Raw genomic sequence first — 16,165 nt, forward strand, 5'->3', positions numbered from 1 at the left:
TTCTAGTCCTGGTCGGGGCGCCGGATTCTGTCCCGGTTGCCCCTCTTCCAGGCCAGCTCTCTGCTGTGGCCAGGGAGTGCAGTGGAGGATGGCCCAAGTGCTTGGGCCCTGCACCCCATGGGAGACCAGGAGAAGCACCTGGCTCCTGCCATCGGATCAGCGCGATGCGCGGGTTGCAGCGTGCCAGCTGCGGTGGCCATTGGAGGGTGAACCAATGGCAAAGGAAGACCTTTCTCTCTGTTTCTCTCTCTCTCACTGTCCACTCTGCCTGTCAAAAAATAAAAAATAAATAAAATTAAAAATAAAAGAATTCGCCTATGAAGTCATCTGGTCTTGGCCTTTTCGTTTTTGGGAGGTTTATGATTATTGATTTAGTCTATTTGTTATTAGTCTTTTTAGGATTTCTGTTTCTCCTTGATTCAGTTGTGGTAGATTGTACATTTCTACACATTTGTTTCTTTTAGATTTTCCAATTTGTTGGCGTATAATTGATCACAGTAGTTCCTTATGCTTTTTTAAAAATTTCTGTAGCATTAATAATAATATCTCCTCTTCCATTTCTGATTTTATTTATGTTGGTCCCTTTACTTTTTCTCTCCTAATCAGTTTAGCTAAGGGTTCGTTGATTTTATCTTTTTAAAAAAGTTTTGTCAATTAGTATTGTTTTTTTTTTTCAGCTTTGTTTAATTTATTTTGACTCTAATCTTAATTATTTACTTCCTTGTGCTGATTTTGGGTTTAGTATGTTCTTTTTCTAGATCCTTAACATGTAGCACTAGATTGTTTGAGACCTTTGTGTTTTTAAATGTAGGTGTTTGGGTTGGTGCTGTGGTGTAGTGGGTAAAGCTGCCGGCAGCAGTGCCGGCATTCCATATGGGCGCTGTTTCGAGATCCGGCTGCTCTACTTCCAATCCAGCTCTCTGTTATGGCCTGGAAAAACAGTGGAAGATGGCCCAAGTGCTTGGGAGACCTGGAAGAGGCTCCTAGGGTCTGGCTTTGTATTGCCTCAGCTCCAGCCTCTGCCTCTGCCTCTGCCTAACTCTGACTTTCAAATGAATAAATTTTTTTTTTTAAAGAATTGCAGGCGGTGGCTTCACCTGCTATGCCAAAGCACCAGTCCTTAAATACATCTTTAAAAAAAAAGTAGATGTTTACCAGTATAAAATTCTATCTCAGTACTACTATTCTTGCATCTCATGTGTTTTGATATGTTGTGTTTTGTTGTGTTGTGTTTTGTTTCTTGTTTGAGATATTTTCAAATTTTACTTTTGATTTATTCTTTAACTTTCTGGTTGTTCAAGAGTGTTTTTAATTTCCATGTATTTGTTGCAGATTTTTCAGTTTTTCTTTTGTTATTAATCTTTAGTTTCAATTCCACTGTGGTTGAAAAAGATGCCTGGAATGATTTCCATATTCTTCAATTTGATAAGGATTTTTTTTTTTTTCTTTTGGGTGACCTCAAATGTGGTCTGTCCTTGAAAATTTGAGAAGAATGTGTATTCTGCTGCTGTTTGGTGGAATGTTCTGTGTATGTGTGTTAGGTCAGTTTGGTCTATGGTATTATTCAAGTTTTCTGTTTTCTTTCTTTTAAAAAATTATTTTATTTATTTGAAAGGAAGACAGAAATCTCCGTCCACTCCTCAAATGCCCACAACAGCTGAAGCTGAGCTAGGCCGAGGCCTGCAACTGGGAACTCAGTTTGGGTCTCTCACATAGGTAGCAGGGATCCAACTGCTGCCTGTCAGGTACGCACTAGTTGGAAGTTAGAATTAGGAACGGAGATAGGACTCAAACCTAGGCACTCTGATATGGGTAAGGGCATCCTAAGTGGTGTCTTAACTGCTATGCCATAGCCTCATCCCAATTTTTCTGTTTTCTTTCTTTACTTTTATTTTATTTGAAAGGCAGAAGAAGAGATGTATTTCATTGAGTTGTTTATTCCCTGAATTCCTACAACAGTTGGGGTGGGGGTAGGCCAAAGTCAGGAGCCCAGATCTGAATCTCCCTTGTGGGTACAGGGACCCAAGTATTTGAGCCATCATTTGCTGCTTCTCAGAGTACGCAAAATAAGGAAGCTAGATTTAAACTCTGAACTGGAATCCAGGTACTTTGATGTAGAATGTTGGTTTCCCACGCAGTGTATTAACTGTTGAACCGAATACCTGCCCCAAACTTGCCATTTTGTTTTTATTTTCTTTTTGGAAGATTTGTCCATTATTTTCAGTGATGATTCAAGTCTCTTACTGTTTTTATGTGTGTGCCTGTTTCTCCTGTCAGACCTGTCAGTGTTATCTTTTTTTTTTTGACAGGCAGAGTGGACAGTGAGAGAGAGAGACAGAGAGAAAGGTCTTCCTTTGCCGTTGGTTCACCCTCCAATGGCCGCCGCGGCCAGCACACCGCACTGATCCGAAGGCAGGAACCAGGTACTTCTCCTGGTCTCCCATGGGGTGCAGGGCCCAAGCACTTGGGCCATCCTCCACTGCCTTCCCGGGCCACAGCAGAGAGCTGGCCTGGAAGAGGGGCAACCGGGACAGAATCCGGCACCCCAACCGGGACTAGAACCCGGTGTGCCGGCGCCACAGGCAGCTCCCTCTTACTCTTACTTACTCTCTGTTCTTCTTTGTAACTCTGACTTTCAAATAAATAATTTTTAAAAAATATTTTATTTATTTTTAAGTCAGAGTTACACAGAAGAGCAGGAGAGGCAGAGAGAGAGAGAGGTCTTCCATCCACTGGTTCACACCTCACTTGACTGCAATGGCCAGAGCTGTGCCAGGAGCCAGAAGCTTCTTCCGTGTCTCCCACGCAGGTGCAGGGGTCCAAGGACTTGGGCCAAGTCTACTTCTTTCCTAGGCCATAGCAGAGAGCTAGATCAGAAGTGGAGCAGCCGGGACTCGAACTGGCGCCCATGTGAGGTGCTGGCATTGCAGGCAGCAGTTTTACCCACTACAACGCAGTGCCGGCCCCAACAAAAAATCTTAAAAGATATGAGGCATCTAAACCAGGATCATTCCTACACCTTCCTGGTATTTTTTTTTAAAAAAGATTTATTTTATTTATTTGAAAGAGAGAGGTAGAGCCAGAGAGAGAATGAGGTCTTCCATTCTGCTGGTTCACTCCCCAAATGACCTCAATGGCCAGAGCTGAGCTGATCTGGAACCAGGATCCAGGAGCTTCTTCCGGGTCTCCCACATGGGTGCAGGGGCCTAAGACCTTGGGCCATCTTCTACTGCTTTCCCAGGCCATAGCAGAGATCAGAATAGGAACATCCGGGACTTGAACCAGTGCCCATATGGGATGCCGACACTGCAGGTTGGGGCTTTATTTTTTTTATTTTTTATTTTATTTATTTTTTATTTTTTGACAGGCAGAGTGGACAGTGAGAGAGAGAGAAACAGAGAGAAAGGTCTTCCTTTTGCCATTGGTTCACCCTCCAATGGCCGCCGCGGTTGGCACGCTGCGGCCGGCGCACTGCGCTGATCCGATGGCAGGAGCCAGGTGCTTCTCCTGGTCTCCCATGGGGTGCAGGACCCAAGCACTTGGGCCATCCTCCACTGCACTCCCTGGCCACAGCAGAGAGCTGGCCTGGAAGAGGGGCAACCGGGACAGAATCCGGCACCCCAACCAGGACTAGAACCTGGTGTGCCGGCGCCACAAGGCGGAGGATTAGCCTAGTGAGCCGCGGTGCCGGCCTGTCAGTGTTATCTTAATATACTTTTGTACTTTGATTATGGGTACATAGAGATTTATAATTGTTATATATTCCTTTTGAATTTTATAATTCAACATTGTTATATATTCCTGTTGAATTTTATAATTCAAAATGATCTTCATTTTTTATGATAATTTTAGATTTAAGATCTGTTTTGTCTAAGTATAGCCATTCTACTCTCTTTTGGTTGCTATTTGCATGGGATGTCTTTTTCTGTCCCTTCATTTTTAGCCTATGTATAATCCTAAATATAAAATGTATCTTCTCAGTCTGGCTTTGTGGTATAGTGGGTTAAGCTCACCCCTCTAAGCATCCCATATGGACCCTGATTCAAATCCTAGCTGCTCCACTTCTGATCCAGCTCCCTGCTAATGCACCTGGGAAAGTAGTGAAAGATAGCGGAAGTGCTTGGTCCCCTACACCCACATGGAAGACCTGGAAGAAGTTCTTGGTTTCTGGCATCAGCCTGGCCGAACCCCAGCTGTTGTGACCATTTGGGGAGTGAACAGCAGATGGAAGACCTTCCTCTCTCTCTCCCCCTCAACGCCTGAGCCCTGTAACTCTTTCAAGTAAATAAAACAAATCTTTAAAAAATGTATATTGTCGCCGGCACCGCGGCTCACTAGGCTAATCCTCTGCCTTGCGGCGCCGGCACACCAGGTTCTAGTCCCAGTTGGGGTGCCGGATTCTGTCCCGGTTGCCCCTCTTCCAGACCAGCCCTCTGCTATGGCCCGGGAGTGCAGTGGAGGATGGCCCAAGTGCTTGGGCCCTGCACCCGCAAGGGAGACCAGGAGAAGCACCTGGCTCCTGCCTTCAGATCAGCGTGACATGCCGGCCGCAGCGCACAGACCATGGCGGCCATTGGAGGGTGAACCAACGGCAAAGGAAGACCTTTCTCTCTGTTTCTCTCTCTCTCACTGTCCACTCTGCCTGTCAAAAAAAAAAAAAAGTGTATTGTCTTCTAGATGGTTTATAGTTGGATGCTTTTTTTTTCGTTTTCTAAGATTTGTTTATTTATTTTAAAGAGTTACAAAAGAGAGAGACAGAGATCTTTTATCTGCTGGTTCACTCCCCAGAGGCCCCAACAGCCAGGGCTGTACTGGGCTGAAGCTAGGAGCCAGGAACTTCTTCTGGGTCTCTCATGTGGATGCAGGGGCCCAAACACTTGGGCCATCCTCCTTGTGCTTTCCTAGACACAGTCGCAGAGAGCTGGGTCAGAAGTGGAGTGTTCACAACACATACTGGCACCCATATGGGATGCTGGCATCTCAAGAGGTGGCTTTACCTGCTAGGCCACAACGCTGGCAACAGATGCTATTTTTTAAAAAATTTTTTCAGTCCTGGGGGCTGGCGCTGTGGCGCAGCGGGTTAACACCCTGGCCTGAAGCGCCGGCATCCAATATGGGCACCAGTTCAAGTCCCGGCTGTTCCTCTTCCGATCCAGCTCTCTGCTATGGCCTGGGAAAGCAGTACAAGATGACCCAAGTCCTTGGGCCCCTGCACCCACATGGGAGACTTGGAAGAAGCTCCTGCCTCCTGGCTTCGGATCAGCACTACTCCAGCCATTTCAGCCAGTTGGGGAGTGAACCAGTGGATGGAAGACCTCTCTCTCTGTCTCTACCTCTCTCTGTAACTCTGTCTTTCAAATAAATAAAATAAATCTTTAAAAAAATTTTTTTGAGCCTCTCTACTTCTTTTGATTGATGAATTAATCCATTCACATTGAAAGTGAGTGGGCCAGTGCTGTGGTGCAGCTTGTAAAACTGCCACTTGCTTTGCCTGCAACCCTTATGCGCTCTGGTTTGAGTCTTGGCTGCTCCATTACTGATCCAGCTCTCTGCTGTGGCCTGGGAAAGCAGTAAAAGATGGCTTGAGTGCTTGGGCCCCTGCACCCAGGTGGGAGACCTAGAAGAAGCTCCAAGCTACTGGCTTTGGATCTGCCCAGCTCTGGCTGTTGTAGCTATTTGGGGAGTGAACCAGTGGATGGAGGACCTTTCTCTTTGTGTTTCTCTCTCTCTCTTTGCCTCTACCAATGTAATTCTGCCTTTCAACTAAATAAATAAATCTTTATAAAAAAGTGATTATTCATAGTTAAGGATTTACTGTTACCATTGTTCATTTTTAAAATTTGTTTGTAGTTCTTCCATTCTTTCTCATCCTTTCTTGCTGTCTTTGTGATTTGATGATTTTTCACAGGGATATACTTTATTTTCTTTTCATCTTTTTTCTGCCTCCTGTAGGTGTTTTTTCATTATGGTTAACATGAGTCATGCATAAAATCTCTCTCTGTTTTTAAAAGATTTATTTGTGGCCCGGCGCCGTGGCTCACTAGGCTAATCCTCCACCTTGCGGCGCTGGCACACTGGGTTCTAGTCCCTGTCGGGGTGCCGAATTCTATCCTGGTTGCCCCCTTCCAGGCCAGCTCTCTGCTGTGGCCCAGGAGTGCAGTGGAGGATGGCCCAAGTGCTTGGGCCCTGCACTCCATGGGAGACCAGGAGAAGCACCTGGCTCCTGCCTTTGGATCAGCGTGGTGTGCCGGCCGCAGTGCGCCGGCTGCGGTGGCCATTGGAGGGTGAACCAACGGCAAAGGAAGACCTTTCTCTCTGTCTCTCTCTCTCTCACTGTCCACTCTGCCTGTCAAAAAAAATTTTTTTTATTTGTTTATTTGAAAGGCAGAGTTACATAGAGAGCAAAGGAGAGGCAGAGAGAGAGATAGAGGTCTTCCATCCTCTGGTTCACTCCCCAATTGGCCACAATGGCCGGAGCTGTGCTGATCCGAAGTCAGGAGCCAGGAGCTTCTTCCGGGTCTCCCACATGGGTGTAGGAGCACAAGGGTTTGGGCCATCTTCTACTGCTTTCCCAGGCCATAGCAGAGAGCTGGATCAGAAGTGGAGCAGCTGGGTCTCGAACCGGTGCCCATATGGGATGCTGGCACAGCAGGCGGCGGATTACCCCACTATGCCACAGTGCAGGCCCCAGTAAAATTTCTTAATGATGACAGGTAATTTTAAACTGATAAAAACCTAACTTAAATCACATACAAACTCTGTACTTGTACTTTTACCCCTCTCCACTGCACACTTTATGTTGTGGATGCCAGAAATTCACTTTTTATTACCAGTAAATTTTTTAAAAGATTTATTTTATTTATTTATTTGAACGAGTTACAGAGAGAGAGAGAGAGAGAGAGAGAGAGAGAGAGAGAGGTCTTCCATCCCCTGGTTCACTCCCCAGATAGCAACAACAGCCAGAGCTGAGCCAATCTGGAGCCAGGAGCCAGGAGCTTCTTCCGGGTCTCCATTCTACATACTTTTTTCTACATGAGTGCAGGGGCCCCAGGACTTGGGTTTTCCTCCACTGCTTTCGGAGGTACCTCAGTAGGGCTGGGTTGGAGCTGGAGCCTCAAACCGGTACCCATATGAGATGCTGGCGCTGTAGGCCGGGGCTTTAACCCACTGCATCACAGCACTAGCTCCCCCAGTAAATTTTCATGCCTATAGTTTTTATTTTTAAATCTTTTGACTTTGATGCTTAGGGCTCAGAGTAATGTATGTAACAACACAATTACAGTATTACTGTTTGTCAGTAAATTTACCTTTACCAGTGTGATTTATATTTTCACATATTTTAGTGTTGCTGTTTAATATCCTTTCACTTCTCTTTAGCATTTCTCCTAAGATAATTCCTAGTAATGATGAACTCCTTCCATTTTTGTTTAGGGAAAATTATTCTCTATTTTTAAAGGACAATTTTTTCAGGCATAGTATTCTTGATTGGAAGTTTTTTTCTTAGCATTTTGAATGTATTGTTTCTCTGTCCCTCAGCCTGCAAGATTTCTGCCAAGAAATTTGCTGACAGTCTTATGGGAATGTTCCTTTGTATGTGATGAGTTGCTGATCTCTTGCTGATTTCAGAATTCTCTGTTTTTCTGTGACTTGACAATTTAATTATAATGTGTTTTGGTGTAGACCTCTTAAGGTTCTGCTTATTTGAGGGCTCAGTGGACTTCATGAATCTGGATTATCATTTCCTTCTCTAGATTTTGAAAATTTTCAGCTATCTTTTTTTATTTTTTAGAATTATTTTTATTTATTTGAAAGAGTTACAGAGAGAAGTAGAGCCAGAGAGAGAGAGAGAGAGAGAGAGAGCGAGCGAGCGAGCGAGCGCAATCGATCGATTAATCCTCCATTCCGCTGGTTCATTCTCCAAATGACTGCAGCAGCCAGAGCTGAGTTGATCCGAAGCCAGGAGCTTCTTCCAGGTCTCCCAAGCGGGTGCAGGGGCCCAAGGACTCGGGCCATCTTCTACTGCCTTTCCAGGCTGTAGCAGAGAGCTGGATCGGAAGTGGAACAGCCAGGTCTTGAACCAGTACCCATACGGGATGCTGGTGCCGCCAGCTGGGGCTTTAACCCACTGCACCACAGCCTCGGCCTCTGAGCCATCGTTTTTTTACAAAGAGCTTTCTCTTTTCATTCTCTGACCCCCTGTGTGGGTACTGGTTTACAGACCTACTAGTAGGAGGGCAGACCCAGTGCTGAAATCTTTGAGCAGGTATATCCAGTACTAGAGCCTACAGGCAGGCAGTAGTAGGACCCTATATTGTGGTCTGCTAGGGGTGAGGTTGGATGCTGCTTGGGGAGCTGGTGCCAGATGTGTGGTGAAGCTGAATACTCATTAAACTCTGTCCTCTTTGGGACTACTTGTGGGCTAAGAGTATCTCTTAGCACTTCTGGATTAGTACTTTCTAAAAGTATTTCTCTTATGTTGTATGGTTATTAAATTGTGTTTCTGTGGGGAGGTTATTGAATGCTGGAACCTCTTAGACCATAAATTCTCTTCAGCTCTGGAGGCTTAAGACAGCGAGAAAGAAAGAAAGAGAGAGAGAGAGAGAGAGAGAGAGAGAGAGAATGAATGAATATAAATCTTCCACCCACTGGTTCACTCCCCAGATGGCTTTAACATCCAGCAGTGGACCAGGCCAAAGTCAGTAGCTAGGAGCTTCATCCAAGTCTCTCACGTGGGTACAGGAACCCAAACCCTTGGATCATCTTCCCCTGTTTTATTGGCAGGGAGCTGGATCACAAGTGGAACAGCTGGGACATGATCCACACTCATACGGGATGCTGGTGTTGCAAGTGGTGGCTTTACCCTCTATACCACAATGCCAGCCCTGGCTTTCCTAGCTCTTTGTCATTTTTGTTTTCTTTTTTCTTCCCTAAATAATTTCATGTGACCTGTCTCCAAGTTAAGTTTTTCTTGTGCTTGAGTGAATCTCCTGTTGAGGCTATCTCTTCTGGTTTTTATTTTAGTTGTTATTATTTTTTTTAAAGATTTATTTATTTATTTGAAAGTCAGAATTACACAGAGAGAGGAGAGGCAGAGACAGAGAGAGAGGTCTTCCGTCTGATGGTTCACTCCCCAGATGGCTGCAACGGCCAGAACTGTGCCGATCCGAAGCCCGGAGCCAGGAGCTTCTTCTGGGTCTCCCATGTGGGTGCAGGGGCCCAAGGACTTGGGCCATTCTCTACCGCTTTCCCAGGCCATAGCAGAGAGCTGGATTGGAAGAGGAACAGCCGGGACTTGAACTGGCGGCCACATGGGATGCCAGTGCTTTAGGCCAGGGTGTTAACACGCTGCGCCACAGCACCGGCCCTTTTAGTTATTATTTTCTTCAGCTTCTGAATCTCTCTTTGGGGTTACTATCTGTGTATTGAGCTTATTTTAGTCATATGTTATTTTCCTGATTTCATTTAGTTGTGTACCTGTGTACACCTACTAGGTTACTAAATTGTTGTCTGATTTTGTTTAGTTTGTTTTTTCTTAGGGCACATTGAACTTTTTTTCCTAAATTTTGGAATCTTTATTTTAAAGACTATTTTATTTGAAAGTCATTTACACAGACAGTGAAAGAGTCAGAGAGAGAGAGAGAGAGAGAGAGAGAGAGAGAGAGAGGTCTTCCATCTGCTGGTTCACTCCCCAATTGGCTGAAATGGATGGAGTTGTGCCCATCTGAAGCCAGGAGCCAGGAGCATCTGCTGGGTTTCCCACACAAGTGCAAGGGCCCAAGGACTTGGGCCATTTTCTGCTGCTTTCCCAGGCCATAGCAGACAGCTGGATCAGAAGTAGAGCAGCCGGGATTTGAACCAGCGCCCATAGGGGATGCCAGCACTGCAGGATGTTGCTTACCTGCTATGCCACAGCACCGGCCCCTCATTGAACTTTGAGACAATTGTTTTGTGTACTTTTTTGGCAGCTCATAGATCTCTGTTTCTCTAGGGTCTGTTACTGGAGCTTTATTTTTTTTCTACTAGTGGTATCTGCATCTCCAGTTCTTTTTATAAACAAGTTTTATTTATTTTTTTAAAGCTGAAAGTGACAGAGATCTTCCATTTCTTGGTTCACTCCATAAATGGCTACAACTGCCAGGGTTGGTCCAGGCCAAAGCTAGCATCCCAGAACTCCATATAGGTCTCCCACATGGGTGTCAGAGGCCTAAGCTGTATGGTTATTAAATTGTGTTTCTGTCACAGATGAGTGCTAGAACCTATTAGGCTATTTTGTGGCATTGCATCTCTGCTTTTAAGAATTTCAGTTTCTTTTCTTTCTTTCTTTTTTTTTTTTAAATTATTAGAAGTGGGAGGGGAGAAAGAATGAGTGAAAATATCTCCTATCTGCTGGTTACTCTACAAATGGTTAAGCCATAAAACACAACTACTTGCACCGTCACCTGCTGCCTCCTAGGGTGTGCATTAGCTGTAAGCTAGAGTCAGGAGTGGAGCTGGGACTTGAATCCAGATGTGACACGGCTTTCTCAAGTGGCATCTTTTTTTTTCTTTTGACAGGCAGAGTTAGAGAGAGACAGACAGACAGAAAGGTCTTCCTTCTGTTGTTTCACTCCCCAAATGGCTGCCATGGCCTGTGCGCTGCGCCGATCCGAAGCCAGGAGCCAGGCGCTTCCTCCTAGTCTCCCATGCGGGTGCAGGGCCCAAGCACTTGGGCCATCCTCCACTGCCCTCCTGGGCCACAGCAGAGAGCTGGACTGGAAGAGGAGCAACCGGGACAGAACTGGCGCCCCGACCGGGACTAGAACCTGGGGTGCCGGTGCCGCAAAGCGGAGGATTAGCCTAGTGAGCTGCGGTGCCAGCTCAAGTGGCATCTTAACTGCTGCACCACAACGCCCACCCAAAATTTGAGATAATTGATTGTTAACTTTCATTTCTTTGTCTTTTTAAAAATATTTATTTTTATTTATTTGAATGGCAGTGTTAGAGAGTGAGACAGAGAGAGAAAGAGCAAGTGAGAGAGCTCTTCCATCCAGTGGTTCACTCCCCAAATGGCTGCATGGCCAGAGCGGAGGTGATCTGAAACTGGGAGCCAGGAGCTTTATCAAGGCCTCCCACGTGAGTGCAGAGGCCCAGGCACTTGGGTATCTTTCATTGATTTCCCAGGCCATAGTAGACAGCTGGATTGGTAGTGGAACAGCCAGGATGATTTGGCGCCAATATGGGATGCCAGCATCACAGAGGTGGCCCCGTTTTTTTCCTAATATTTTCTTTTATTAAAAAAAAAACCACAAAAATTCAGTGTACAAGATCTATTCAATTAAACTAATAATTTAGGTCCATCTTTGTGGATAACATTTACTTCTTTTTGTATATGTTTTAAAGGCTATACATTTTCTTTTAAGCACAATCTAAGAATCTTGTTTGATAGTCCAAGTTATTAGTGCTAGCTTATCAGACAATTAACATATCCTCAAATGTTAAAAACATCGTTTCTCAGTATTCTCATATTAATTATATGAAAAAGTCAAACTTAAGGATTTAACAAATAAAATTTCTCAGATATTTAAAATTTACTTTTGCAAACTGAAATACCTTGAGACATTGAAGTCATATATATTTTTTTAAATTAGTGTAAGGAGCATGAGGGGTTGCATTGTGTTCCCACAGCTTCCTGTATGGAATTCTGATCCTCAGGACCTAAAGTGCTGCTGTGTTAAATAAAGAAAAATTTTTAAAAAGATGTATTTATTTATTTGAAAGGGTGAGAGTTATAGATAGGTAGATGGATGGGTAGATCTTCTGCCTGCTGATTCCCTCCCCAAATGACCACAAGGACCGGGGATGGCCCAGGCAGAATCCAGGAGCCAGGAGCTTCTTCTGGGTCTTCCATGTGTGTGCAGGAGTCCATACATTTGTGCCATCCTCCACTTTTTTCCCAGATGCCATCCATAGGGAGCCAGTTTGGAAGTAGTGCAGCCAGGACTTGAACTGGTACCCATAAGGGATGCCAGCACTACAGGTGATGTCTTAACACTCTATTCCACGGAGCCGGCCCCAAAGTCATAAAATTTTATGATCAGTGTTCTTTTAAATAATTTTATTTTATTTTTATTATTTATTTTTGACAGGCAGCGTGGACAGTGAGAGAGAGAGAGAGACAGAGACAGAAAGGTCTTCCTTTGCCGTTGGTTCACCCTCCAGTGGCCGCCGCAGCTGGCACGCTGTGGCCGGCGCACCACGCTGATCCGATGGCAGGAGCCAGGTGCTTCTCCTAGTCTCCCATGGGGTGCAGGGCCCAAGCACTTGGGCCATCCTCCATAGCACTCCCTGGCCACAGCAGAGAGCTGTCCTGGAAGAGGGGCAACCGGGACAGAATCCGGCACCCCGACCGGGACTAGAACATGGTGTGCCAGCCCCGCCAGGCGGAGGATTAGCCTAGTGAGCCACGGTGCCGGCTAATAAATAAATCTTTAAAAAAAATCATTTGAGGGGAAGAGAGAGAGTTTCCATTGGCTGGTTCACTCACCACATGTCCACAGTGGCCAGGGCTGTGGTAGGGCCAGAGCCAGGAACAGGTTTTATGTGTTGTATCATGGTGCTGTTACATTCTCATCTTTTCTACAAATTGGCATTTATTTTGAAAATTTATTGTCTTTCTCAGAAATAAGGCAGTCTTTAATTTTTTTTTAACCAACTAAACCTAATACATTATCCTGTTATTTTGTCTTAATGATTTTATGCTTATCTCTTGATATTATGAGAAACTGATGCTTTTCTCTGCTTAAAATTATTATGTTCATGTAAGGTGTCACCTCTGAGATAGGAAGTTTTAAATCTACATAGTTAGCTTAATTTGGGGCACTCTTATCTAATATGCTTTCTGTGGACACATTGCAGAATTTCTTTTAATTGGATATTAGGTGTGACTATCAAAGTTAATTAACTGAAGGATTCACCTTATATTTGCTTACTGTAGGGGATCCTCCCCCACTCCTTTTTTATTTTGAGAGTACTGCTGTTTCACTACTAATTTTATTCAGCCTCCTGTGTTTACAAAGATAAAAACAGACACATGTTTATGTTTTATAAATGAATACATACTCAAAAAATTCAAAATATCCAAAACCATGCATATCAGTATTTTTCTTTCATTCTTTTTTTTTTTAAAAAGATTTATTTTATTTATTTGAAAGAGTTACAGAGAGAGGTCGAGAGAGAGACAGAGGTCTTCTGTCCACTGGTTCACTTCCCAATTGGTTGCAACGGCCAGAGCTGTGTCGATCCAAAGCCAGGAGCTTCTTCTGGGTCTCCTACATAGGTGCAAGGGCCCAAGGACTTGGGCCATCTTCTTCTGCTTTCCCAGGCCATAGCAGAGAGCTGAATTGGAAGAGGAGCAGCTGAGACTCAAACCGGCGCCCATATGGGATGCTGGCACTTCAGGCCAGAGTTTTAACCTGCTGCGCCACTGCACCGGCCCCAGTATTTTTCTATATATTAAAAAAATCCATTGTATATATCCTTTTTTTAAAAAAAGATTTATTTATTTGAAAGAAAGAGTTACATAGAGAAGGAGAGGCAGAGTAAGAGAGAGAGAGAGAGAGAGAGAGGGAGAGAGAGGTCTTCCACCCACAGGCCACAATGGCTGGAGCTGAGCTGATCTGAAGGCAGGAGCCAAGAGCTTCTTCCAGGTCTCCCACATGAGTGCAGGGACTCAAGGACTTAGGCCATCTTCTACTGCTATCCCCGGCCATAACAGAGAGCTGGATGGGAAGTGGAGCAGCTGGGACTCAATCCTGCACCCATATGGGATGCAGGTGCTGCAGGCTGGGGCTTTAACCCACTGCAAAACAGAGCTTGGCCCCCATTACATATATCCTTATTGTTTATACAGGATATTTTAACTTTTCTCTTTTGAGCATTATTGTGAAGCCATGCTGTTTTCTAAAATAAAAATTTGTAATTATTACTATTTAGTATTTTTTATGCTCGGTTTTTGATGGTTGGTTTTTGATTCCATTGAATCCCCTGCGTAAGTTTGTTGTCCTTTTAATGTTGACCATGATGTTCTTGAAAGTAGAAATGTCTGTCATTTACAAAAGAATATTAGAGACCCGTTCTTATTTTCCCCCCCATTTCATGTTGTTGTGATAAAGAATACTGGCCACCATGGCTGGCGCTCTGGCTCACTTGGCTAATCCTCCGCCTGCGGCGCCAGCACCCCAAGTTCTAGTCCCTGTTGAGGCACCGGGTACTAGTCCCAATTGCTCCTCTTCCAGTCCAGCTCTCTGCTATGGCCTAGGAGTGCAGTGGAGGATGGGCCAAGTGCTTGGGCCCTGCACCCGCACGGGAGACCGGGAGGAAACACCTGGCTCCTGGCTTCAGATCAGTGCAGCGCCGGCCGTAGCGGCTATTTGGGGAGTGAACCAATGGAAGGACAAAATTTCTCTATGTCTCTCTCTCACTGTCTATAACCTGTCCAGAAAAAAAAAATACTAGACACCAACGTGTGAATGCTAGGGGAGCATCTCAAAGTCTTGATACTGTACTTTGGTTATTTTCTTAAAAATATTTTCCATATTCTATTGGGATTTCTTTTATAACCCATGAGTTGGATTTTCAGTAAGGCAGTTTTCTACTTACTTTGCTGATTTTATTTATTTTTTAAACTACAACAGAGAGCTTTTTTATTTTTATTTTTTAAGATTTATTTTTTATGTACTTGAAAGAGTTACAGAGAGAGGAGAGACAGAGATCTTCCATCTGCCTTTTACTCCCCAAACAGCTGCACTAGTCAGGGCTGGTCCAAGCCAGAGCCAGGATCCTGGAGCTTCTTCCTGGTCTCTCATGTGGGTGCAGGGTCTCAAGCACTTGCGCCATCTTCTGCTGCTTTCCCAGGGCATTAGCAGGGAGCTGGATTGGAGGTGGAACAGCCAGGACTCAAATCAGTGTCCATATGGGATGCCGGCATCGCAGGTGGGGGCTGGGTTATGGGGGCCAAAGTACCTGGGCCATCTTCTGCTGCTTTCCCAGGTACATTAGCAGGGAGCTGGATTGGAAGTGGAACAACTGGGTTTTGAACCAGTGTCCATATGGGATGCCGGCATTGCAGTGCAGAGGCCTAAACTTCCACTCCACAGCGCCAGCCCCGGTATGGGATATTTAACAGTACCTTTCTTGGTACACTCTGCAGTCCATATTTTGTTCTGTATCCCTTTGTGCCAATCAGAAGCCCTGCTAGGGTTGGCGTTGTGATTTAGCAAGTAGAGCCACTGCCTGCAATGCTGGCATCCCATATATGCGCTGGTTTGGGTCCCGGCTGCTCCACTTCTTCTCTAGCTCCTTGTTATTGGCCTGGGAAAAGCAGCAGAAGATGGCCGAGATATTTACGCCCCTGACACCTATGTGGGAGACCTGGATGAAGCTCCTGGTTCTTGGCTTCCACCTGGCCCAGTGATCTCTTGTGACCATCTAGGGAGTGAACCAGCAGATGGAAGATCGCTCTCTGTCTTTTCCTGTCTTTCTCTCTAATCCTGACTTTCAAATAAATAAATATTTTTTTAAAACCCTGCTTAAGACTCATAGAATGACAGATGTCCTAAATAGCACTCTGGCCTCAGAATCAGCCCTTAAGGCAGTTGGATCTGGCTGAAGAACCTATGAGAGTATTTTAGGCATGGAAAGCCAAGACACGCTGGGGAAAAAAAAAATAAGAAGAAGAAGAACACCTAAATGAAGGATCTCAGCGAGTGTGATCCCAGTGGAAAGAACGGGGCCATCAAAGTAGGAGGTGCCTTTCTCTGAAGGGAGGAGAGAACTTCCACTTTGACTATGGCCTTGTCGGAATGGGATCGAAGACGGCGAACCCTAAAGGCTTCCATAGCCTCGGCAACTCATGGCTAGAGCCTAGGGAGATTACTGACGCCATAAACAAGAGTGTTACATTGTTAAAACAACATCAGGAGTCACTATATACTTATGTCCCATGTGGGATCTGTCCTTAATAGGTTGTTGAAGGTGAAGTAATGATATAGCTAGTACTGAAACAATATTCTTACACTTTGTGGTTATGTGTGGGTGCAAACTGATGAAATCTTTACTTAGTATATACTGAAGCGATCTCCTGTATATAAAGATAATTGAAAATGAAAAAAAAAAAAAACAAAAAAAA

The 16,165-nt window shown here is 44.8% G+C and overlaps 1 protein-coding gene across 4 annotated transcripts in view; it reads left to right on the forward strand.

Moving 5' to 3' along the window:
- Window positions 1-16,165, forward strand: part of SBF2 (SET binding factor 2) — a 544,097-nt gene that overhangs the window by 35,316 nt on the left and 492,616 nt on the right. For 3 of the 4 annotated variants that reach the window (XM_062196513.1, XM_062196514.1, XM_062196516.1), the window contains exon 2: window positions 2,310-2,423. The exons of the other annotated variant lie outside the window; for it this stretch is intronic. In XM_062196513.1, the coding sequence (XP_062052497.1) occupies window positions 2,310-2,423 (114 nt within the window). The remainder of the gene's footprint in view (window positions 1-2,309; window positions 2,424-16,165) is intronic. 4 annotated transcript variants of the gene reach the window in all.

The sequence above is a fragment of the Lepus europaeus genome, chromosome 7 (assembly GCF_033115175.1).
Source record: "Lepus europaeus isolate LE1 chromosome 7, mLepTim1.pri, whole genome shotgun sequence".
Lineage (NCBI taxonomy): Eukaryota > Metazoa > Chordata > Mammalia > Lagomorpha > Leporidae > Lepus > Lepus europaeus.